At 42.9% G+C, this 25,930-nt stretch overlaps 1 protein-coding gene across 1 annotated transcript in view; it reads left to right on the top strand.

The window, feature by feature from the left end:
* Nucleotides 1-1,351: 1,351 nt before the first annotated feature.
* Nucleotides 1,352-25,930, top strand: part of LOC139410533 (echinoderm microtubule-associated protein-like 4) — a 104,950-nt gene continuing 80,371 nt past the window's right edge. Inside the window, exon 1 of the mRNA XM_071155811.1 lies at nt 1,352-1,633. Coding sequence (XP_071011912.1) covers nt 1,609-1,633 — 25 coding nt within the window. The 5' untranslated portion in view covers nt 1,352-1,608. The remainder of the gene's footprint in view (nt 1,634-25,930) is intronic.

Below are 25,930 nucleotides of genomic sequence, written 5' to 3'. Positions count from 1 at the left end.
CAACATTGATCTAAAACAGGGATGGGTAACTTTGATGGGGATGGTCGGCCACAAAGATACCTACACATTTCTGCGTACCCACGTCCATACCCACACGTTTGTGGACCCAGAAAGAGTAGCTGCTGCTTCTGCAAAAGGTAATGGGGATCCCTAGACTTTTGGGGGCCCTAAGCGACCTTTTGTTTCTTGCAATGTCCTGCAATTCTACACATTCTGCCATGAGATGTTGAGAAAATGTTGCAGTTATAAAGCATTTAGCTGCAATCTACACATTTTGCTATGGGGAGGAGAAACTTAGCAATTTTACAGCTAATTTCACGCAATTCTATACATTTTGCCATAGGATGGAGATAAATGTTTTTTTATATGATATCTGAGTGAGAGTGACTAAAAAAAATCAATGGGGAGGGGGTCCCTGGTCGGTGATTCAACCATGATTACTACACGTTTAGATAGCTGCCAAGACTAACTTACCAATCGAAAAAATGTTAGCTGACATGGGCTAATTGAGTGACTGTCAGTGACTGAAATAATAAGAGAAAAACTGCTGATGCACAACCGGGTTTTAGATGGCGCCGATAGATATGGCAGCTCTGCTTCTAGCTCCTCAGCAACAACCGAGATGTCTAAATTGCACCTTGTGTATCGTACTTTTCTCACTCTCAACAGCACAGGAGGTTGGTGGCACCATAATTGGGGAGAACGGGCTCGTGATAACGACTGGAGCGGAATTAGTGGAATGGTATCAAATACATCAAACACATGGTTTCCAGGTGTTTGATGCCATTCCATTTGCTCTGTTCCCGGAATTATTATGAGCCGTTCTACACTCAGCAGCCTCCACTGCCAACAGTATATTGAGACCCCGACCGGGTAGAAAAAAAGAAAAGGGAGGTCGGCCCGCCAGTTGACAATCGCTGACCTAAAAAACGCTTGTATGCGATTGAGAAAAACTGCATTACACAAACAGTTTTACACTCAGCTGTGTGTCAAATTGAGGCGCGCCAGTTAGCCACTCAGCTCGGGTCTGGAAGGGAAGCAAGCCGTGCCAAAGCGGGCGGAGTCTGAAAAGCTCTGCCTATCCTCCGGTCGTTCCTAGTTACCACAGCCAGAAGGTTATAAACCTCGTTTATTTCTAAAACGGATCTTCTTAAAATGTGATTTTAAACCTAACCACACTGATAACCACACCCTAACCTTGAATTAAGACCAAAAAAACTCAATTTTAGTTTCGATGAATTTTTACGATAACCTAACGGACAATACTGACGTTGTGACGGTGGTAACTAGTGGAAACCCTATCCTCCCTCCCCCGGCGGAGGTGTAAGATCGTGGAGTCGAGCAAGAGAGCGTGATTATCTGGCCAGAGAACCACGGTGTTGCTCCGGACTGAGAACTTCACTGCGACTCGGCAGAGCCCAAGTTTGCAACGAGACGGCCGCGGCCACTGCGAGAACAGTTGGCTTGAGAAATCACCGCCTGTCTGGATAGCCCGCTTAGAGGCCGACATCCCGTTACTTGCCGAATACAGGACTGGGAACGACTGCAGAATAGGACCCGTCATAACAGGAATATTTATCGGCGTCTGCTCGGCTATTTCTCCCAGAAATGGACGGTTTCGCCGGCAGTTTGGGTAAGTTATAGACGCCTATTAATATAATTCACATAGCAGACTGGAATGTATTATAGACTATCTTAATGTACAGGCTACACGTGTCAGTGCTTTATTAAACCAATGGAGTTATCGTTGTAACAGATGTTAACGTTGTAACAACCGGAATTCTGACATCCAGAGGTTGCCTGCAATGTGTTAAAGTGCAAAACATTAACGTTATATGAGTGTCCTTATTTTATTCCTTTGCTTTTCTGTGCTGGATATCACACGTAGGCTTCACTTGACATAGGCTACTAAATACCGCAATAGGGTTCTAAACAATGCCAGGGATATTGTGCTATTCTGTTATACGCACTCGGTTGTGCGTTCATGCTGTATCTACGTCAATTGCCATTTATTGCTATGGCAAGGAGTCCTTTGAAACCGGCCGAAACAAAGACTTGTGGGTTGAAGAAACGATTCGACGGGAAATTATTTATCCAGTCAGTCTGCCAGTGTGCGTAGGATCGTGTGTGTGTGGAGAGAGACGGAGACAGACAGACAGAGGGAGAGACAGACAGAGAGCCAGACAGAGAGAGAGCAAGGGGACGTGTCAGATGAGTGGCAGTCCAAGAAGGGGGCCTTCCAAAGGTTCTAATATAGACCTACACAATGACATTATAACTGACTGATATTCTAACAAAATTACTTAAGCTTCCTCTTTAGGTACCAGGCAGGTGACTATCCCAAAGGAATGTAAATGATTAGAATATGCACAAATAAGGTGTGTGCTCCAACTTCCTTATTATAAAATGTTTATGAATCTCAAAGACTGATCGGCTATGTAAACAATAATACAATATACTACAGAATACTGTAAATTCTGTAAATTGCACACCCCATAGGAAAGATAGTCACAGATGGTCTATAAAACACCTGAGTTAACTGCAGGTGACTTCAGACAGTGTTTCTCTCTGATTAAAGCGGTGATGCATGGCGTCAGTTGCTCTCAATGTCACTTAAATTCTTGCTGTTGTTGGGCTGCATGTGTGCATAGTTTTGCTTTTTTGTGTTGCCTTGGCGATGCCACAGGCAATTATGGCAGTGTGAGTCAGTGTGTGTGTTTATGCATGCTTGATATAGAGTGAGTGGTGGTAGTGTCATTCTGTCCTTGTCCTTCCCATTTAAATGAGTCTCTCTCTCTCTCTCTGTCTCTGTCTCTCTCTCTCTCTTTCTTTGTGTGAGCATCTCATTCCCTCCCTCAACCTTCATGTTTGAATGCGGTAAAGTTAAAGGATGCAGACTTTAGCCAAGCCCTAGAGCACTGCAGAGGAAGAGGAGAGGGTGCCCACGCAGCCTATGAGGATTTGGGTGCATAGCACGCCACGGGATACATGCCCAGTCATCATACCCGCTCTGCAGTGTCCGTATGCTGTGCCAGCCTGTTCTCATCACCTCAACACTTACTGTAGTGCTGAATTAGTCAGTGCAACACACACACACACACACACGTTGCTTTACATAGACTACTATTATGCAATCACTTATGATATATTTACAGTAGAGACAGACATATGCCACGTAGTTTCATATCCACACTGCACTCAGGGCATAAGCAACACACCATATCACATATGTGCCCACAGTGTAAAGAGACTTGTATCTGCTTGACCCTTTCAAACATATATGTAATGTCACTTTATGGGATTTCTTTTGCCTGCATAGGAAGGATCTCTCTTGCACAATAATTGACTGTGACATTTGTAAGCAGAAGTGGCAGAGCACCAGGTTTGCAGGGGCATTGCAGTGATAGATATGGGTGCAGCTGTAATGTATTGTTTAACTGGGTATTGATAGTGTGTCGTTGTTGTTGAATTAAATTAAAGATTCACACCACTGCTAAAATAGGATCAAGCTCTGGTTGGTAACCTTTGCTGGAGGAGGACTTAGTTATTGATATAAGCAGCATCATAAATGTACTTCAGTAGTACTTCGTGTCAGTTGATTCATGTGGTTGTATGTACTGGGTGTGAGTGGATGGCAGTGCCATTGTGCCAGGTCAATGCCAAGGCAGGTAACGGGGCTCCTACACTTTTAGAAAAACCCTTTTATAGGGTTCTTTGATCAGAACTAGAGGTTGACCGATTAATCGGAATGGGTATATTTGGTATAAATCGGTATATTTGGACACCGATTTTGCCAATTTTTTTTTTTTACATCTTTATTTAATCTTTATTTAACTAGGCAAGTCAGTTAAGAACACATTCTTATTTTCAATGATGGCTTAGGAACGAACGGTGGGTTAACTGCCTCGTTCAGGGGCAGAACGACAGATTTTCACCTTGTCAGCTCGGGGGATCCAATCTTGCAACCTTACAGTTAACTAGTCCAACGCGATAACGACCGACCGTTGCACTCCACAAGGAGACTGACTGCCTGTTACGCGAATGCAGTAAGCCAAGGTAAGTTGCTAGCTAGCATTAAACTTATCTTATAAAAAACAATCAATCATAATCACTAGTTAACTACATATGGTTGATGATATTATCTAGCGTGTCCTGCACGTATAATCTGACTGAGCATACAAGCATACAAGTATCTAAGTATCTGACTGAGCGGTGGTAGGCAGAAGCAGGCGCGTAAACATTCATTCAAACAGCACTTACTTGTGTTTTGCCAGCAGCTCTTCGTTTTGTGTCAAGCATTGCACTGTTTGTGACTTCAAGCCTATCAACTCCCGAGATGAGGCTGGTGTAACCGAGTGAAATGGCTGGATAGGTAGCGCACGCTAATACCGTTTCAAACGTCACTCGCTCTGAGCTTTGGGGTGGTTGTTTCCCTTGCTCTGCATGGGTAACGCTGCTTCGAGGGTGGCTGTTGTCGTTGTGTTCCTGGTTCAAGCCCAGGGAGGAGCGAGGAGATTGACGGAAGCTATACTGTTACACTGGCAATACTAAAGTGCCTATAAGAACATCCAATAGTCAAAGGTTAATGAAATACAAATGGTATAGAGGGAAATAGTCCTATAATTCCTATAATAACTACAACCTAAAACTTCTTACCTGGGAATATTGAAGACTCATGTTAAAAGGAACCACCAGCTTTCATATGTTCTCATGTTCTGAGCAAGGAACTTAAACATTAGCTTTCTTACATAGCACATATTGCACTTTTACTTTCTTCTCCATCACTTTGTTTTTGCATTATTTAAACCAAATTGAACATGTTTCATTATTTATTTGAGGCTAAATTGATTTTATTGATGTATTATATTAAGTTAAAATAAGTGTTCATTCAGTATTGTTGTAATTGTCATTATTACAAATACTTTTTAAAAATATAAATCGGCCGATTAAGCGGCATCGGCTTTTTTTGCCCTCCAATAATCGATATCGGCGTTAAAATCATAATCGGTCAACCTCTAATCAGAACCCTAGAGGTTCTTTACTGAACCAAAATGGTTACATATAGAACCCTACATGTTGCCATGTATGAATTGTTACTACTACTATTAAATAGTAATATTGAGCTAAGAATATAATTGAATAATGGACAAAAGAATATCAGCATAGTTTTTGAATTTATTGTAAATATATGCAAACAGCTTGGAAATATGCACTGTGTTTGAATGATGGCCCACGTCAACTCTGGTTGACTTCTTTACAATACAATATATGTTTTCCATTAGTTACAGTGAACAACAACAACGGTCCAAAATGACTGCCCTATTTATAGCTGATTATAAATCCATAATAATACGTATATTATCACCTAATGTTGTGTTAGATCTTTTTATCCACTTAAGTTTGTGAACATTACAAGTTTCAAACTTCTATTTGCTATTCATGGCCTGTAGGCCTCATTGACCTGAGCTCATGCAACTCGTTTTTGAGTAAAGAAAGCATAATGAATGAATGGATTATTGACCATAACAAATACGCAGATAAAACATTGTGCTATTTATCAGTCGACTTTGTGTCAAAGTTTAACAAGGACTCTCCTCCTCACCAGTGTCATGTCATGGTTAAAGATATGATCAAGAGCCTCACATACAGTATATCGTTTGGTCATTGTGCTGCCACAGAATGAATTGTGAGCAAGGCCTCAAAAAAGCTGCAAGAAAAGTTCTATATATTATTGAAACAATGTTGCGACTGTTTGTGAGAATGCCAACAGATGTGGTTCCCGGGGGAAAGATTCTATTGGGGAAAGGTTGCCATGGAAGCCAAGAAGGGGAGTGAGGTGTGTGTGTGTACAAACACACATGCATGTGGAGGTCTGGGAGATGAAGTGTCCATCTGATGAATGGGCATGTGCCTGAACTCAATTTTCTACACTAATTGTAGTCTCACCCATTCATTTCTAATGAACGGTCAATTTTGACAGGGAACACAACAGGTGTACAAAAGTTAAATAAAACACCCAAAATTTAATGAAAGCCATCAAAATGTATTTTGTGTATTCAGATGCCCTGTATGGACAAAGTCATGAAACCTCATGGCAATCAGATTAAATGAACTACATTTTTCAGAGAGAACTTGTAAATCGGTCCAATTCGACCGGAACACAGCAGGAGGGTTAATACATAGAAAAATAATGTGCTTATGGTTAAACTACTTGCAAGTTGGTTCAACCACCATCCTCTTGCATCATCATGCTGGAATGGATTGGCTGTTGGTTTTTGAATTCAATTTTGAATTGACCAATCCAAAAGGTTCTATATAGAACCCCTTTAAAAAAAAAACTAAAACCCTTTTTCCATAATGTTAGACTGAATTAAATAAGAATGTTGACGTAAGAAGCAAAATGAGTTTTTCCATCAAAATCATTTTTATTGCGAGCTAACGTGAAGTAATAAAGGAATTAGCATATGTCATGAGAAAATATACCTTACCCTTATTAAACTCCAGAAATCAACATCCATTGATGGACAATTAACTAGTTTGACTGCTATCGATTTGAGTAATGAAAGTTGGACTGGATCTCGAATTCTCGGCGCAGGAAACACTTTGACGAGCTTAAAAAAACAAATGTTATGTTCTGGGCAATGGTGGCTTATTCTGTGCCAGATGTTAAACAAACCATTCTAAATGGATAATGTAAATAATTAGGCCTATTTGGGTGATTGACTTGTCATTTCTTCAACTTGAGGCAATTTCGAGGTAAGAAGTGTTTGTGTTGCCCAATAGCCTATAGGTTCATGCTGGAATAGGCTACTGGGATGTGGTCGTAATTTTAGTCACTGGTTCGAATATTAATAACATGAATTAGCTTGTAGCCTAATCTGACGGACTGTTACCAACAATCTAACGCAGCCATTCTAACAGCTGAGCGCAATTGCGGTAAGCTGTGACCATGATCACAATTCATAACTTACAATTGAATTAACTAAACATTAATAACTGAATGATAAAGGCTACAGCAGCAATAAACTGAAGGTATTGGTTTATTAAATCTGTTCGGCAGCTCCAGGTAGTCTACACAAGTGGCACAAATTGATTTGCAACGACTCCAGTGATATCGCATCAAATGCAGGCTACAGTAGCCTACAATAGCATAGATGCAAATGTATCATTCTCCACATTTTAATGTCAGTTTCATTGGGAACTTTTCCCATAACAGAAGCACGCAAATGGAGTTCCATTTCAAATTTCCTCTCGAGACCCAGCAACTGAGCATGCGCAAATCCCTTAACTCGCTTGATACGGTTTTCCATAAGCGAAGTTGGCATACCTCTTCCAAGTGAATTTATCTAATGCGCTCTAGTGCGCCCAAAGTTGATTTTAAACGGTTTTCCAGTGCGTTTGTCGCCGTTATTTTGTTGACGTACATCAGTTCTAGCGGTAAATTTTTTTTCTGGAGGAAGGGTTTAAGAGTGTCTGCTTTTATGAAACACATTATTTCCTTATTTTTCTCATTCTAGCTAGAGTAGCATTTACTTTGCAACACCACAGGTTTGTATGAACCGTGCTGTTTGCCAATCAGACCTCAGCAACAATGTTGCAAAGTAAATATATGTTTTTAGATTTTTTTTGCTAATGAAGTCAAAATTAAATATAGAAATGTCAAATTTACATAAGTATTCACACCCCTGAGTCAATGCATGTCATCACATTTGGCAGCGATTACATGTGTGAGTGTTTCTGGGTAAGTCTCTACGAGCTTTGCACACCTGGATTGTACAATGTTTTGTATATATATATTTTTTTAATTCTCCAAGCTCTGTCAAGTTGGTTTGTTGAGCATTGCTAGACAGCCATTTTCAACTCTTCCAACAGATTTTAAGCCAATTTAAATCAATACTGCAACGAGGCCACTCAGGAACATCAAATGTCGTCTTGGTAAACAACTACAGTGTATATTTGGCCTTGTGTTTTAGGTTATTGTCTAGCTGAAAAGTGCATTTTTCTCCCAGTGTCTGTTGGAAAGCAGACTGAACCAGGTTTAACTCTGGGATTTTGCCTGTGCTTAGTGCTATTCTATTTATTTTTATAAACTGATTACAAGCATACCCATAACATGATGCAAACCACCACCATGCTTGAAAATTTGAATAGTGGTACTAGGTGATGGGTTGTGTTTACCCCGACCATACCATAATGACAAAGTAAAAATGTAGATTTTTTTTTTGCAAATGTAGAAAAATAATGAAATATCCCATTTATATGAGTATTCAGAACCTTTACACAATACTTTGAAGTCCTTTGGAAACAATTACAGCCTCAAGTCTTCTTGGGTTTGATGCTACAAGCTTTACACACCTGTATTTGGGGAGTTTTTTTTTTTTTTAGCAGATCCTCAAGCTCTGCCAGGTTGGATGAGGAGCGTTGCAGCACAGCTATTTTCTGGTCTCTCCAGAGATGTTCGATCAGGTTCAAGTCCGGCCTCTGGCTGGGCCACTCAAGGACATTCAGAGACTTGTCCTGAAGCCACTCCTGTGTTGTCTGCTGCGTGCCAAAGACCCCTCAGACATCAATACTCCTTAGCCAGCTGTATCAAAAGCGTTGGCCAAGTCAATAAAACTAGCAGAACAACATTAATTAGAATCAAGGGCAATGGTGACATCATTGAGGACCTTTAAGGTTGCAGTGAGACATCCATAATCTGAGCGGAAACCAGATTGCATACCTGAGAGAATACTCCAGACATCAAGATAGCCAGTCAGTTGATTATTGACAAGTTTGACACTTTTGATAAACAGGGCAAAATAGAAATAGGCCTATAACAATTAGGATCAGCTTGATCTCCCCCTTTTAAATAAAGGATGAACCGTGGCTGCCTTCCAAGCAATGGGAACCTCCCCAGAAAAGGTGAGACAGGCTTGGCGATGATAGGGGCAGCGACTTTAAGGAGAAGTTTATCTAATGTTCCATGCATAACAGTTGTATTTTCATCAACATTTATAATGAGTATTTCTGTAAATTGATGTGGCTCTCTGAAAAATCACTGCATGTTTTGGAACTACTGAACATAAAACACCAATGTAAAATGAGATTTTTGGATATAAATATGCAATTTATCGAACAAAACATACATGTATTGTGTAACATGAAGTCCTATGAGTGTCATCTGATGAAGATCATCAAAGGTTAGTGATTAATTTCTCTATTTCTGCTTTTTGTGACTCCTCTCTTGCTGGAAAAATGGCTGGATTTTTCTGTGACTTGGTGGTGACCTAACATAATCATTTGTGGAGCTTTCGCTGTCAAGCATTTTTGAAAATCAGACACGGTGGCTGGATTAATGAAAATTGTATCTTTAAAATGCTGCCTAATACTTGTACGTTTGAGAAACTTGATTAATGAGATTTCTGTTGATTTGTATTTGGCGCCCTGCAATTTCATTGGCTGTTGGCGAGGGGTTCCGCTAGTTCCCAGACAGGTTAAAGAAGAAAGGGTCGGGTGTTTTTGGGGGGTCAAGTTTCAGGAGCTCCTTTAGCACCTTGGACTTAGTGACTTCCTGCACGGAGAAACTTTGTAGCGGGGGAAAATAGGGAGAAGCATCGGGGATAGTTGGATTAGCAGGGGTGGGAAATGAGGAAATGTTGGACTGGCAAGGAGGCATGGCTGAAACAAATAGGAATCCTGCCTTAATCAAGTGGTGATTAAAGAGCTCAGCCATGTGCTTCTTGTCAGTAACAACCACATCATCAACATTAAGGGACAGCTGTGAGGAGGAGGGTTTATTCTCCAGATCTTTAACAGTTTTCCAGAACTTCTTGGGGTTAGACCCAGAGAGAGAACTCCTTCTGAAAGTAACTAACTTTAGCCTTCCGGATAGCCTGAGTGCACTTATTTCTCATTTGCCTGAATGAGAGCCAGTCAGCCTGAGTATGCATGTGCCGAGCGATTTGCCAAATGCTATTCTTGAGGTGGAGTAACTCTGCAAGATCACGGTTGAACCAGAGGTAAACCAGTTTTTAATTATCGTTTTCTTTATGGGGGCGTGTTTGTTAACAATACCATTGGAAATATACAAAAAGAAGATCCAAGTGTCTTCTACAGAGGGGATCAAGCTGATTCTATACCTTTTTACAGAGGCCAGTTCATGAAGGAAGGCTTGCTCGTTAAAGTTTTTTAGCAAGCGTCTATGACAAATCAGTTCACAGTCACTCGCCCCAACAGTGCGTGGTGTGCTGGAGAGAGGGGGGAGTGTAGTGGGGGCACCTGTACCAGACAGGGGGAGACAGGCCAGGGCAGACGGTGAACAGATCGCCAGGTGGAATCCAAGCAGTAGTGCAGCAGGCAACGGGAGTAGATGTCAGACCCACTTGGGAGAAGCTTTTATTTCTGGAGGCAGATTTCTTGTTGAAAATGCCAGTGGATTTGAACGGCAGGAGGGGACTTCAAAGACTGCTGCCACCTGTTGGGCCCAAAGGCCTCGACACCTCTCACATCAGTGCTAATTGAAGTTGTATCTGGTCTGTCCTAGCAAGCCTGGCAGCCTTAACTCAGCATTCAGTCCCCATAAAGTAAAATATCATTAATGTACTATTTTTAATGTATCTTTTTCTTGGCTTTCAATGTAGCATCAGACCAAACACTATGCAATCAGTTCCAGGTTGGAGGGTGTCCTCAGGTCTCTGCTGTTTGTTTGCTAGAGCACACTCCGTATAGCTTGGAAACAGGAAACCTTGGTAGCAGTGATCTATCCGGTTAATTTTGGCTAAAATTAGGTTGTAGGTTTGGAGTTTTGATCTGGAGCGAAGGCCATGCTGGGGAGGGTAGCATCCTGCGTATGTCCCTGCCCAAAAATCCAGGTTTATCTAACTCCAAATCTATCCTTTTGTAAAAAACATGTTGAAAAATGTGAGAGCTCAGAGCTCACATGCAGCTCTGCCTCTCTCTAAATAATGAAGGGTCTTGGTGGTTCCAAACATCTTCCATTTAAGAATGATGGAGGCCACTGTGTTCTTGGAGACCATCAATGCTGCAGAAGTTAGTTGGTACCCTTCCCCAGATCTGTGCCTCGACACAATCCTGTCTCGGAGCTCTACAGACAATTCCTTCGACTTCATGGCTTGATTTTTGCTCTGACATGCCCTGTCAACTGTGGGACCTTATATAAGTGTGTGACCTTTCAAAATCATGTCCAATCAATTGAATTTACCACAGGTGGACTCCAATCAAGTTGTAGAAACATCTCAAGGATGATCAATGGAAACAGGACGCACCTGAGCTCAATTTCGAGTCTCATAGCAAAGGGTCTGAATACTTACGTAAATAAGGTATTTCAGTTTTCCATTTTTAATACATTTGCAAATATTTCTAAAAACCTGTTTTCGCTTTGTACTTATGGGGTATTGTGTGTAGATCTGTGAGGACATTTTTGTATTTAATCCATTTTAGAATAAGGCTGTAACGTAACAAAATGTAAAAAAAGGGGAAGGGGTCTGAATACATTCCGAATGCACTGTATAACCTTATTTAGTAAAGTGTTCTTTAATCTCGTCCAAAGAACTATAGGCTCTATATGGAGCCCCAAATAACATTTTTTTCTAAGAGTGTAGGCCTGAAAGCGGGCTGGGATGGCATCAGAGGGCCCCTTCCGCTACTCTGATACCCTTCTGCACCCAATCAGAACTTTTACTGTCAAATAAGAGGTTAAATGTGGAACCTCCAGGAGATAGGTGCTAGTGTTCACTCCCTGCTCCCTTGCCTAGTACCTACCCCATGCCCCCTGTCCCATTCACATGTTGCTGACTAGTGTTTGTGTTCTGGGAAAATCTATTATGTGAATGTTAAGACCATATTTTGGGACAAAATCAGCACCACTTGTGTGTTCTTGACATTTGCTGTACTTGTGGTATATGTGTTTACACCTACAGTGTAAAATATAATATATCAAATATTTTCCCTCTGAGTGAGTATAGATCAGTGTGGCATTGTTCACTGCCCCACTACACTGAACCCATGTGTGTGTGTGTGCGTGCTGCAGATCCGTCTGCTGCACTAAAGACAACCAGAGGATCAGGTTACAGAATTCCTTCCTGGTGAAAGTGGAGAGGGAGAGAAAAAGCAGGGAGAGAAAGAAGGAGGGAGAGAGAGCAAAGATCCGTAGCGGGATGCACATACTCCAGAGCGGTTCCAGATGCAGGAATGTCGCCTCCCATCTTCCCACATTTTTCCCTCTCCATAACAAAGTATTACATTACTGCTGGAATTAAAATAAATAAGACTCTCCTGCTCAACCTTGTCAGGGCTTTGAGTGGTTATATGAGACTGAGAGCAGTGTGGACGGACAGACACTCAGACACTCAGTCAGTTGCCCCAGAATTGTCTGCACTACTTAAAGGCAGACAGATGCTACCACCAAATGGACATGCAGTTGACCGGGGCAGCTTTAGGACCGGGGCAGCATCCTAGGATAGTGCCATGTTGAAAGTCACTGAGCTCTTCAGTAAGGCCATTCTGCTGCCAATGTTTGTCTATGGAGATTGCATGGCTGTTTGCGTGATTTAATTTTAATAAAAACATTTTATACACCTGTCAGCAACATGTGTGGCTGAAATCGACCAATCCACAAATTTGAAGCGTCCACATACTTTTGTATATATGGTGTTCTTAGTCATGGTTTTAGAGGATGTTTTTGTGGTATTTTCTAACTTGATTGTGTGCATATGTATTTGTTTATGCAGCTGCAGGGCACGTGTTGGAGGTCCTGTCTGTTACAGCGGTTGTGTGTATGTGTGTGGCATGGTACATGTGCTGGATGTTTGTAAACATCTGTGCAGATGAATGGGAGACCTGCACAGCCTTTGATTCTGCCTTTCTTTCAACATGTTTCCGCTCTTACTGTGAACAGATGATGGAGGAGGAAGATGGAGGGAGGGGGAAGATGGAGGGAGGGGAAAGATGGAGGGAGGGGAAAGATGGAGGGACAGATTGGAGTGCTTCCCAGAGACCGACTGCTGGGCGTTTGTTCTTTGTTTTACTAAAAGTTGTGTGTGTGTGTGTGTGTGTGTCAAATCAAATTTTGTTGGTCACATACACATGGTTAGCAGATGTTATTGTGAGTGTAGTGAAATGCTTATGCTTCTAGATCCGACAGTGCAGCAGTATCTAACAGGTAAAATCAACAATTTCACAACAAAACCTAATACACACCATCTAGTCTAGCAATTATATCAAGTCTGTAGGTAGGCAGCCGCCTCTCTGCTAGTGATGGCTGTTTAACAATCTGATGGCCTTGAGATTGAAAAACAGCTTCTATCTCTCTGTCCCAGCTTGACTGTACCTGTACTGACCTCGCCTTCTGGATGGAAGCGGGGTGAACACATAGTGGCTTGGAGGGTTGATGTCCTTGATTAACTTTTTTGCCTTCCTGTGACATTGGGTGTTGTAGGTGTCCTGTAGGGCAGGTCGTTTGCCCCGGGGATGCGTTGTGGAGACCACACCACCCTCTGGAGAGCCCTACGGTTGTGGGTGGTGCAGTTGCCGTACCAGGCGGTGATACAGCCCGATGGGTTTTTGGTGACAAGCTAAATTTCCTGGTTCTGGTTGTACCTAGTGATCACTGGAGGATATGCGGTACCACTGTTGCGCCCCCTTCATCACACTGTCTGTGTGCGTGGACCATTTTCAGTTTGTCGGTGATATATACACCGAGGAACTTAACTTTCCACCTTCTCCACTGCTGTCCCGTTGATGTGGATAGTGGGGTGCTCCCTCTGCTGTTTCCTGAAGTCCACGATCATCTCTCTTGTTTTGCTGACAATGAGTGAGACGTTATTTTCCTGACACCACACTCCAAGGGCCCTCACCACCTCCCTGTAGGCTGTCTCGTGTGTGTGTGTGTGTGTGTGTGTGTGTGTGTGTGTGTGTGTGTGTGTGTGTGTGTGTGTGTGTGTGTGTGTGTGTGTGTGTGTGTGTGTGTGTGTGTGTGTGTGTGTGTGTGTGTGTGTGTGTGTGTAATTTGCTCATTAGAGGTACTGCATATCCTCCAGTGATCACTAGGTACAACCAGGAAGTAGAGCGATTTTCCCCCAGTGGCATCTAGTGCAGATTTCCTGCCCACAGTTCACCAGGGATATACTCACAAACTAATGCATGCGTGCGCACACACACACATTTTGTTATATATCCTCGTGGGGACCTAAAATCAAACCATTAACCCTAATTGTAACCCTAAACCTAACCCCTAAGCTTAAAATAGGCTTTGTCGTCATGGGAAGGTGGGAAATGTCCCAACGAGTGAGAATTGTCCTTGTTTTATTGTCCTTGTGGGAACTTTTGGGGATTTTAGGTCCCCACAAGGATAGAAGAACCAAGACACAGACGCACACTAGTGCGAATATATGAAAATCCAATAAAAGTTCCTTGGTCACACACACCAAGCCCCGCCCCCTGTCACTCAAGCAGGCAGCAAATCAAATCAAATTGTTTTAGTCACATGCGCTGAATACAACAGGTGTAGGTAGACCTTACAGTGAAATGCTTACTTATGAGCCCCCAACCAACAATACAGTAAAAAAAAAAAAACCTGGATAAGAATAAGAGATAAAACAAACAAGTAATTAACGAGCAGCAGTAAAACAACAATAGTGAGACAATATACAGGGGGGTACCGATACAGAGGCAATGTGCTGGGGCACCGGTTAGTTGAGGTAGTATGTACTTGTAGGTAGAGTTATTAAAGTGACTATGCATAGATGACAACAGAGAGTAGCAGTGGTGTAGTCTGGGTTGCCATTTGACTAGATGTTCAGGAGACTTATGGCTTGGGGTTAGTAGCTGTTTAGAAGCCTCTTGGACCCAGACTTGGTGCTCTGGTACCGCTTACCGTGCGGTAGCAGAGAGAACAGTCTTTGACTAGGGTGGCTAGAGTCTTTGACAATTTCTAGGGCCTTCCTCTGACACCACCTGGTATAGAGGTCCTGGATGTCAGGAGGCTGTACACACTACCCTCTGTAGTGTGTACAACTGCTTGGCCCCTCTGAGGCCAAGCAGTTGCCATACCAGGCAGTGATGCAACCTGTCAGGATGCTCTCGATGGTGCAGCTGTAGAACCTTTTGAGGATCTGAGGACCCATGCCAAATATTTTCAGTCTCCTGAGGGGGAATAGGTTTTGTCGTTCTCTCTTCACGACTGTCTTGGTGTGTTTGGACCATGTTAGTTTGTTGGCGATGTGGACACCAAGGATCTTGAAGCTCTCAACCTGTTCCACTACAGCCCCGTCGATGAGAATGGTGATGTGCTCGGTCCTCTTTATCCTGTAGTCCACAATCGTCTCCTGTGTCTTGATCACTTTGAGGGAGAGGTTGTTTTCCAGGAACCACATGGCCAGGTCTCTGACCACCTCCCTATAGGCTGTCTCGTCGTTGTCGGTGATCAGGCCTACCACTGTTGTGTCATCGACAAAGAACACAGTTCCTCGGCGCTATTTATTCTCTCAACAAGCTGTCAATTCATGCACTCAACAAGAACAATGTTTTTTCCCATGTTGCTTCTAAATATGAATCAACGGCATGTTCTGAATCATATGGCCGATTCTAAAATCTTTGCCTAAATGCAACATCTATCTCCCGAGTGGCGCAGCGGTCCACTGCATCTCAGTGCTAGAGGCAACACCCTGGTTTTGAATCCAGGCTTTATCACAACCGGCCGTGATTCAATAGGGCGGCGCACAAGTGGCCCAGCGTCTCCCGGGTTTGGCCGGTGTAAGCTGTCATTGTAAATAGAAATTCTTTACTGACTTGCCTAGTTAAATAAAAAAAAATGAAAAAGGGTCCGATGGGAAAAACTGACCAACACTTATGTTCCTACCCTGTCATAACTCCTACCTGACCTTTTCATTTGTTGTCATGCCAAACAACACCAACCATAGAATTAGAATCATCTTTCTATTTATATAATTCCAACAGTTCACCTCAGTTTTTGTTGATCTGTATTGCAGGTGAAATTGCAATATTTGGTTGAAAAATCGCAATTAGATATTTTGCACATTTTGTGCAGCCCTACTAACAACCTGGTAACTTTACCAGTATATGCAAACATGTGGTGGCACAGGAAGAAAGGTAAAGTCATATCTTCTTCAGGAGATGTGCTTAAAAAATAGCAGGATTCATATAGGCCCAATGTCGGGCTATATCTCAATCAATTAAAACATCTATCTTATTGGTGCTCCTACATTTCGTGGTTGATCCTAACTTTTCTAAGTTAGGAGCATCAGTTCTACCAATGAAAATGTTTTATTGAAAGCACTGGATATACGTCTCCCCAGTCCCCCTTTTAATGCGGCCTTGAGGTTCTGATCCCCTCAGTTACTTGCAAGACCAGCCAGGAAGTGGAGGAGGGGACAGGGCAGACAGCAGGGAGAAGGGGATGGGAGGGGCTAGGATGGAGGGAGGGTAGATGGGAAGGGTAGAGGGGTGCAGGCAGGTTATGTGTTTTGAGGGGCGCGTGGCGATTCTCTGTGGGGTATCTCTTATCAGGATTAGGCAGGGATGTGATGCTAGTGGAGGAGGGAGCTGTGTGTGTGTGCGTGCAGATAACAGAAAGAGGGGTAGGATTAGAGGGAGCCAGATCACAGGGAGGGCTGCAGGATAAGGGGCGATGCATGTGTCTTGGGGTTACAGGAAAGGGGGTTAGGGTAAGACTACAGTATCAGTAGTATTCACAATTGAAGGCATTCATTTGAGTTTTAGTCATATGAAAGTGATACCACATCAATAATTGTATTATGTTGTTCTGTTTCCAGTAATGCAGATAATTTTCCATATGGTTACTGTAAATGCACATTAGACATTAGGATTAACATAATTATTACACTGATATTATTTGTTAGGTCATTCAATTAATTCCACGGTGTGTGTGTGTGTGTGCATTTGTGAGTGTGTGTGTGCGGCTCTTTGAGGTCATCAATCCACTAGGCTGAAAGTAGGTTACAAACCTCCTCAGTACCGCACTGGGTTGGCCCATCCATAACTCTTCTACTGTCTGTTTGCCTTAGTCTTAATTGATGGCGGTGCTGCAGTGGTTTCTGGTGTTCCCTGTGCTCCTGTTTGTATCAGTCATTCTGTGCATCCAGACAAAGCAGGGCAATCCTAAAAGCCATTTATCCAGGATTAGACAACACTTTATGTACCAGCGAACCAGAGAGCATTCTGGCACCCCGCGGCGGCCTGGGTGACAACTATATTAGTGTGTGACTAACGGTTAGAGCAGTTAACAGTGTGGGTGTAAGGCCCTATTTGCACTACGAGAGAGTCTGAGGAACGGAATGGTGAACATTTCTACTTTTCAATTCACTTGACATCCTTGGCTGGCAATGTGTCATTTTTGGTCTGCAGCTCAAATTGAACGTAAATATCGCAGTAGCCACAAGCCAGTTGGCACAAACCAGTGGTGCAGTGGAGGGTATACACAGGCACATGGCGTATACCCACTTATTTATCAGTGGGCATTGCGTATACTCACTTTTTAATCCCCACGATGCATTTCAACGTAGTGGAAATGGTGGAACAGATCAGAATATTTAGCTTAAAATGTGGATAAGCTATTATTTCTTCAAATGTGCACACGGCAGTAGGCCTATGTGCAAATGTTCCAAAAGGCAATTTGCGTGAAAACACTGATTTAAAATGCTCCGTTTCGGCTATTATTATTGGTCTCCCGAGTGGCACAGCAGTCTAAGGCACTGCATTTCAGTGATAGCGGTGTCACTACAGACCCCCCCGATTCCAGGCTGTACCACGACCGGCCGGGATTGGGAGTAGCATAGGGCGGCGTACAATTGGCCCAGCGTCATCCGGGTTTGGCCGGGGTAGGCCGTCATTGTAAATAAGAATTTGTTCTTAACTGACTTGTCCAGTTAAATTTAAAAAAAAAAATGATGAGCTGTCCTCCCTTCAGCAGCCTCTACTGCAAACAGTGGTAGGTGCATGTGCACTTGAATTAAAGGGTAACCTCAAAAGTGTAACTTTGAGAGCAAAAACCTGGAAAAAATGGAAAAATCTGAAACCTGTGAATTTCTGACTCATTTATCTGTTTCAATAGTAGGCCTACTTGTACAATACAGCTTGTGAGTTGGCCTGAATGTGTAAAACTAATATGGGATTTATTATTTTTCCTCATTCAGAGTGTGTATCACTGTTTCTCATAGAATGTTCACCTTTTCTTCACATAAACATGTTGATGTTTATCTGAACCATAGCTAGATGGGAGCTCTTAGGCTTACACTAGCTACCGTATTAAAGTTACCTTAGAGCAGTGGTTTCCAAACTTTTTATAGTCCCGTACCCCTTCAAACGTTCAACCTCCAGCTGCGTAGCCCCTCTAGCACCAGGGTTAGCACACTCAAATGTTGTTTTTTGTTGCCATCATTGTAAGCCTGCCACACACACACTAGAGGCTAGACTGATTAATCGGAATGGCCGATTTAATTAGGGCCGATTTCAAGTTTCCATAACAATTGGAAATTGGTATTTTTGGGCACCGATTTTGCAGATTTTTAACACCATTTTTTTTATAACTTTATTTAACTAGGCAAGTCAGTTAAGAACAACACATTATTATTTTCAATGACGGCCTAGGAATTGTGGGTTAACTGCCTTGTTCAGGGGCAGAACGACAGATTTTCACCTTGTCAGCTCGGGGGATCCAATCTTGCAACCGTACAGATAACTAGTCCAACGCTATTCATTGAAAATTGTGAATAACTCGCCACAGGTTCATGAGAAGGGTTTGCTTGAAAGGAGTCTGTCTTAAATCATTTTCCATACACGTGCCTGTATTTAGTGAGGGCCGAGAATCCATCCTCGCATAGATACGTGGTTGCAAAGGGCATCAGTGTCTTAACAGCGCGATTTGCCAAGGCAGGATACTCGTGAGTGCAGCCCATTCCAGAAGTCTGGCAGTGGCTTCGGATTAAATTACATTTTCACAGAACAGCTTGTTGCAATTTCGAGGAGGCTCTCTTGTTCAGATATCGGTAAGTGGACTGGAGGCAGGGCATGGTGGGATAACGAATCCAGTTGTTTCTGTCATTCGTTTCGGGAAAGTACCTGCGTAGTTGTGCACCCAACTCACTCAGGTGCTTCGCTATATCACACTTGACATTGTCCGTAAGCGTGAGTTCATTTTCACACAAAAGAAATCATACAATGACGGAATGACCTGCGTGTTGTCCTTGTTAATGCGGACAGAGAAGACCTCCAACTTCTTAATCATAGCCTCAATTTTGTCCCACACATTGAATATAGTTGCGAGTTCCTGTAGTCCTAGATTCAGATCTTTCAGGCGAGAAAAAAACAAATGTGTAGCCCTGTTGGAAAATATAAATGGACTGTTTGAAAATGTGAAGAATTATTATTGTTTAAAAAAAAATGTGAATCACATTTTTATCTGGCATATCCCCGACGGCATTGCACCCCAGTTTGGGAATACCTGCCTTAGAACAAACCAGGCTTCATTTTATCAATGTAATGGAAGTCATTATATGAGGTAAAAGCACATTTTGACCAAAAATGTTCCCTGGGGAGTTGCTTCTTGCCTAGACCTCGGTGGGTCAGTGCAGTCAAGCAAAAAAATCACCCTTACTAAAAAAAAAAAGATTGCCGTTTTGAAGCTGCAGTAACTGCAGTCATCTGTGGTATTTTGGACACAGTATTTGCAGCATACTGCAGTTATACTGCGCTCGGGCTGAAATCTTTTTTTGTAAGGGCAGTTAGTACATGATACAGCATTGATTAATGTGTGTCAGTAGGGCTATAATGTATAATCGGTTTCAGTGTGTGAATATGACTTTGTGTATACAGTGCATTCTGAAAGTATTCAGAGCCCTTGACTTTATCCACATTTTGTTACTTTACAGCCTTATTCTAAAATTGATTAAATCGTTTTTTCCCCTCATCAATCGACACACAATATCCCATAATGACAAAGCAATAACAGGTTTTTAGGAAATTTACAAATATATGAAAAAAAATACAAATCTGAAATATCACATTTACATATGTATTCAGACCCTTTACTCAGCACTTTGTTGAAGCACCTTTGGCAGTGATTACAGCCTAGAGTCTTCTTTGGTATGACACTACAAGCTCAGCACATCTGTATTTGGGGTGTTTTTTCCATTCTTCTCTGCAGATCCTCTCAAGCTCTGTCAGGTTGGATGGGGAGTGTCACTGCACATGTATTTTCAGGTGCCATGCCCAAGAGTATATTGCTGCATCAATTATATTTTATTTTTATTTTACCTTTTATTTAAATAGGCAGGCTAGTTGAGAACAAGTTCTCATTTACAATTGCAACCTGGCCAAGATAAAGCAAAGCAGTGGGTCACAAACAACAACATAGAGTTGCACAGGGAATAAACAAGCATACAGTCAATAATACAATTGAAAAAGTCTATATACAGTGTGTGCATATGAGGTAAGTGTGTGCATTTGTGTGTGCATTTAAGGCAATAAATAGGCCTTAGTGGCAAAATAATTACAATATAGCAATTAAACACTGGAGTGATAGATGTGCAAAATATGAATATGCGAGTAGAGATACTGGGATGCAAAGGAGAAAAATAAGTAAAATAAATAATAGTATGGGGATGAGGTAGTTGGATGGGCTATTTACAGATGGGCTATGTACAGGTGCAGTGATTTGTGAGCTGCTCTGACAGCTGGTGCTTAAAGTTAGTGAGGGAGATAGGCGTCTCCAGCTTCAGTGATTTTTGCAGTTCGTTCCAGACATTAGCAGCAGGGAACTAGAAGGAAAGGCGGCCAAAGTAGGCTTTTGGGGTGACCAGTGAAATATACCTGTGGAGCACGTACTACGGGTGGGTGCTGCTATGGTGACCAGTGAGCTGAGATAAGGTGGGGCTTTACCTAGCAAAGACTTATAGATGACCTGGAGCTAGTGGGTTTGGTGACAAATTTGAAGCGAGGGCCAGCCAATGAGAGCATACAGGTCACAGAGGTGGGTAGTATATGGAGCTTTGGTGACAAAACGGATGGCACTGTGATAGACTGCATCCAATTTGCTGAGTAGAGTGTTGGAGGCTATTTTGTAAATGACATCGCCAAAGTCAAGTTAGTGTTAGTTAGTGTTAGTTTTACGAGGGTATGTTTGGCAGCATGAGTGAAGGATGATTGTTGCGAAATAGGAAGCATTTTGGATTGGAGATGCTTAATGTGAGTCTGGAAGGAGAGTTTACAGTCTAACCAGACACCTAGGTATTTGTAGTTGTCCACATATTCTAAGTCCGAGCCGTCCAGAGTAGTGATGCTGGACGGGCGGGCAGGTGTGGGCAGCGATCGGTTGAAGAGCATGCATTTAGTTTTACTTGCATTTAAGAGCCGTTGGAGGCCACGGAATGAGAGTTGTATGTCATTGAAGCTCGTCTGGAGGTTAGTTAACACAGTGTCCAAAGAAGGGCCAGAAGTATACAGAATGGTGTCGTCTGCGTAGAGGTGGATCATAGAATCACCAGCAGCAAGAGCGACATCATTGATGTATACAGAGAAGAGAGTCGGCCTGAGAATTGAACCCTGTGGCACCCCCATAGAGACGGTCAGTGGTCCGGACAACAGGCCCTCTGATTTGACACACTGAACTCTATCTGAGAAGTAGTTGGTGAACCAGGCGAGGCAGTCATTTGAGAAACCAAGGCTGTTGAGTCTGCCGATAAGAATGTGGTGATTGACAGAGTCAAAAGCCTTGGCCAGGTCGATGAATACAGCTGCACAGTATTATCTCTTGTCGATGGCGGTTATGATATCGTTTAGGACCTTAAGCATGGCTGAGGTGCACTCATGACCAGCTTGGAAACCAGATTGCATAGCGGAGAAGGTATGGTGGGATTCGAAATGGTCGGTAATCTGTTTGTTAACTTGCCTTTCGAAGACCTTAGAAAGGCAGGGTAGGATAGATATAGCAGTTTGGGTCTAGAGTGTCTCCCCTTGGAAGAGGGGGATGACCGCGGCAGCTTTCCAATCTTTGGGGATCTCAGACGATACAAATGAGAGGTTGAACAGGCTAATAATAGGGGTTGCAACAATTTTGGCGGATAATGTTTAGAAAGGGAGGGTCCAGATTGTCTAGCCTGGCTGATTTGTAGGGGCCCAGATTTTGCAGCTCTTTCAGAAAATCAGCTATCTGTATTTGGGTGAAGGAGAAATGGGGGAGGCTTGGGCAAGTTTCTGTGAGTGGTGAAGGGCTGTTGACCGGGGTAGGGGTAGCCAGGTGGAAAGCATGGCCAGCTGTAGAAAAATGCTTGAAAATTGAAAATCTCAGTTATCGTGGATTTATCGGTGGTGACAGTGTTTCCTAGCCTTAGTGCAGTGGGCAGCTGGGAGTATGTGCTCTTATTCTCCATGGACTGTACAGTCTCCCAGAACTTTTTGAAGTTTGTGCTACAGGATGCAAATTTCTGTTTGAAAAAGCTAGCTTTGCTTTCCTAACTGCCTGTGTATTTTGGTTCCTAACTTCCCTGAACAGTTGCATATTGCGAGGGCTATTCGATGCTAATGCAGAACGCCACATGATGTTTTTGTGCTGGTCAAGGGCAGTCAGGTCTGGAGTGAACCAAGGGCTATATCTGTTCCTGGTTCTATTTTTTTTTATGGGGCATGCTTATTTAAGATGGTGAGGAAAGCACTTTTAAAGAATAACCAGGCATCCTCTACTGACAGAATGAGGTCAATATCCTTCCAGGGTGCCAGGTCGATTACAAAGGCCTGTTTTAGGGAGCGTTTGACAGTGATGAGGGGTGGTCGTTTGACCGCAGATCCGTTACGGATGCAGGCAATGAGGCAGTGATCACTGAGATCTTGGTTGAAAACAGCAGAGGTGTATTTGGAGGGCAGGTTGGTTAGGATGATATCTATGAGGGTGCGCGTGTTTACGGATTTGGGGTTGTACCTGGTAGGTTCATTAATAATTTGCTTGAGATTGAGGGCATCAAATGTAGATTGTAGGATGGCCGGGGTGTTAAGCATGTACCAGTTTAGGTCACCTAACAGCATGAGCTCTGAAGATAGATGGTGGGCAATCAATTCACATATGCGTTACGTCCGTTGTTGGAATGAGACCAAGGTGCAGCGTGGTAAGCATACATCTTTCTTTATTTGGATGAACAACAAAAAAAACAACAAAAGATAATGAATGTAAAGTTCTGCAGGCTATACAGAAACTAAAAAAATCAAGATCCCACAACTGAAGGTGGGAAAAAGGGCTGCCTAAGTATGATCCCCAATCAGAGACAACGATGAACAGCTGCCTCTAATTGGGAACCATACTAGGCCAACAAAGAAATAGAAACATAGATTTGCCCACCCAAGTCACACCCTGACCTAACCAAATGGAGAATAAAAAAGGCTCTCTAAGTTCAGGGACTGACAATATGGTGTCCTGGGCACAGCTGGGGGCAGAAGGTGGTCTATAGCAAGCGGCAACGGTGAGAGACTTTTTTTTTCTTAGGACATCCGGTTTGGCAGAGTGTGCTAAAGCAGTGAATAAAACAAACTTAGGGAGGAGGCTTCTAATGTTAACATGCATGAAACCAAGTCTTCTACATTTAAAGAAGTCAACAAATGAGAGCGCCTGGGGAATGGGAGTGGAGCTAGGCACTGCAGGTCCTGGATTAACCTCTACATCACCAGAGGAACAGAGGAGGTGTAGGCTAAGGGTACGGCTAAAGGCTATAAGAACTGGTTGTCTAATACTTTCGGAACAGAGAGTAAAATGAGCAGATTTCTGGGCATGGTAGAATAGATTAATGGCATAATGTTGTCTGTAGGGTATGGTAAGATGAGAATACAGTGGAGGTAAACCTATGCATTGAGTGACGGAGAGAGATATTGTCTCTAGAAACATAATTGAAACCAGGTGAGGTCACCGCATGTGTGGGAGGTGCAACTAAAGGGTTAGCTAAGGCATATTGAGCAGGGCTAGAGGCTCTACAGTGAAATAAGACAATAATCACTAACCAGAACAGCAATGGACAAGGCATATTGACATTAGGCAGAGGCATGCGTAGCCGAGTGATCATAGTGGTCCAGTGAGTAGCTAGGCAGGCTAGAGACACGGCGATTCAGACAGCTAGTAAAAGGGTCCAGGCCAATTGACAAAATAGGTATAGTGGCTCAAGAAATTGGCCAATGGGCCTCTTCAGCTAACAGTCCGATATGCTCTAGACAGCTAGAGGGCCGTGGCTAGCAGGCTAGCAGATGAGCATTCAGGGGACGTCGCGATGGAGGAGCCAGTTGAAAAACCCCCTCGGGCAGATTCCGTCAGTAGTCTAGTTGTGATGGATCGGCGGGGCTCCGTATTGGCAGTAAAAGGGGTCCAGGCCAATTGGTAAAATAGGTATTGTAGCCCAAGGAGTGGCTGATGGACCTCCTCAGCTAGCCGGGAGATGGGCCTAGCATAGGCTAGCTCCAGACTAATTGGTGCTTGCTTCGGGACAGAGACGTTAGCCAGGAGTGGCCACTCGGATAGCAGCTAGCTAGCTACGATGATCCAGGTGAAAAGGTTCAGAGCTTGCGGTAGGAATCAGGAGATATGGAGAAAAATAAGTCCGATATGCTCTGGTTTGAATCACGTTGTGCAGACTGGCAAGAGTTGTCCAGGCTAAGGTCAATCACCCAACCTCAGATGACCTGGCCTCCACAATCACCCGACCTCAACCCAATTGAGATGGTTTGGGATGAGTTGGACCACAGAGTGAAGGAAAAGTAGCCAACAAGTGCTCAGCATATGTGGGGACTCCTTCAAGACTGTTGGAAAAGCATTCCAGGTGAAGCTGAATGTGCAAAGGTGTAATCAAGGCAAAGGGTGTTTACTTTGAAGAATCTCAAATATATCAAATATATTTTGATTTGTTTAACACTATTTGGTTACGACATGATTCCATATGTGTTATTTCATAGTTTTGATGTCTTCACGGTTATTCTACAATGTAGAAAATAGTACAAATAAATGAGTAGGTATGTCCAAGCTTTTGACTCGTACTGTATATGATATTGCAAATCTCTACCTTTTGTATACCTATTCAGGATACATCACCATTAAGATAATTACAATTCATATCCATAATTATGGATTTCTGTATGGTACAGATCAGGGACCCATAATGTAATGTTACCGTAAGTCTGTTACCAGGTGTAAATCCGCTCAATAACCAAAAGGGATGTTTTCAAACTCAAGGTGTCATGTCATAGCTCATACCCTATTCTTTCTGCAGACATCTTTGAATCTTAATTCAGAGGCAGATATTAAGAGTTTTTTTTTATGCAATCATGTTTTCTACAGAGGGATATTTTAATGTGAAAAATTGGAATTTCCCCTGTTCTGTCCCTCTCTTTGATTACTTTGTGCTGCAGATGCTTATTTTTCAGCTTTTATCACCTACAAATGATGAATGTACTGCGCAGTGCATTTACCACAACACTGCCTAGCACTCACTTAACATTTGAATAGACTATACATGAATATACAGTTTCAGTCTATTAACACTAGATACAGGACCATGGTACACCACTAGTACTGATTCTGCTGTGTTAGAACCCAATGCGGCGGTGCCCTGCAGTGATTTTAACCGGTTCTGTCTTCCTGCTCAGTGCAGTGATGCTGAGTCAGAATGGGGAATATTTCAGAGACAGACCGAGAGAGGAGGGGGAGACCTCTGCTGCAGTAAGCCTAACTTTCCTATGGTACTTTTCCATGGCAACTGGGCAGACAGACAAGAGAACGAGAGAGGGATTTACATTATGACCAGGTGAGCAGTGTGGGGGAAGGGTGTGTGTCTTCTTGTCATCCACCCAACCACAGTGGAGGTTTTCTGCCTAGTCCTGAGGAGTGCAAATGGTGGAGTGTCATTGGTTGGCAGATAGGGGGTGC

The sequence above is a fragment of the Oncorhynchus clarkii genome, chromosome 1 (assembly GCF_045791955.1).
Source record: "Oncorhynchus clarkii lewisi isolate Uvic-CL-2024 chromosome 1, UVic_Ocla_1.0, whole genome shotgun sequence".
Taxonomy (NCBI): Eukaryota; Metazoa; Chordata; class Actinopteri; order Salmoniformes; family Salmonidae; genus Oncorhynchus; species Oncorhynchus clarkii.
The sequence above is the reverse complement of the archived record's forward strand: the minus strand, read 5'-3'. Positions and strand labels throughout refer to the sequence as shown.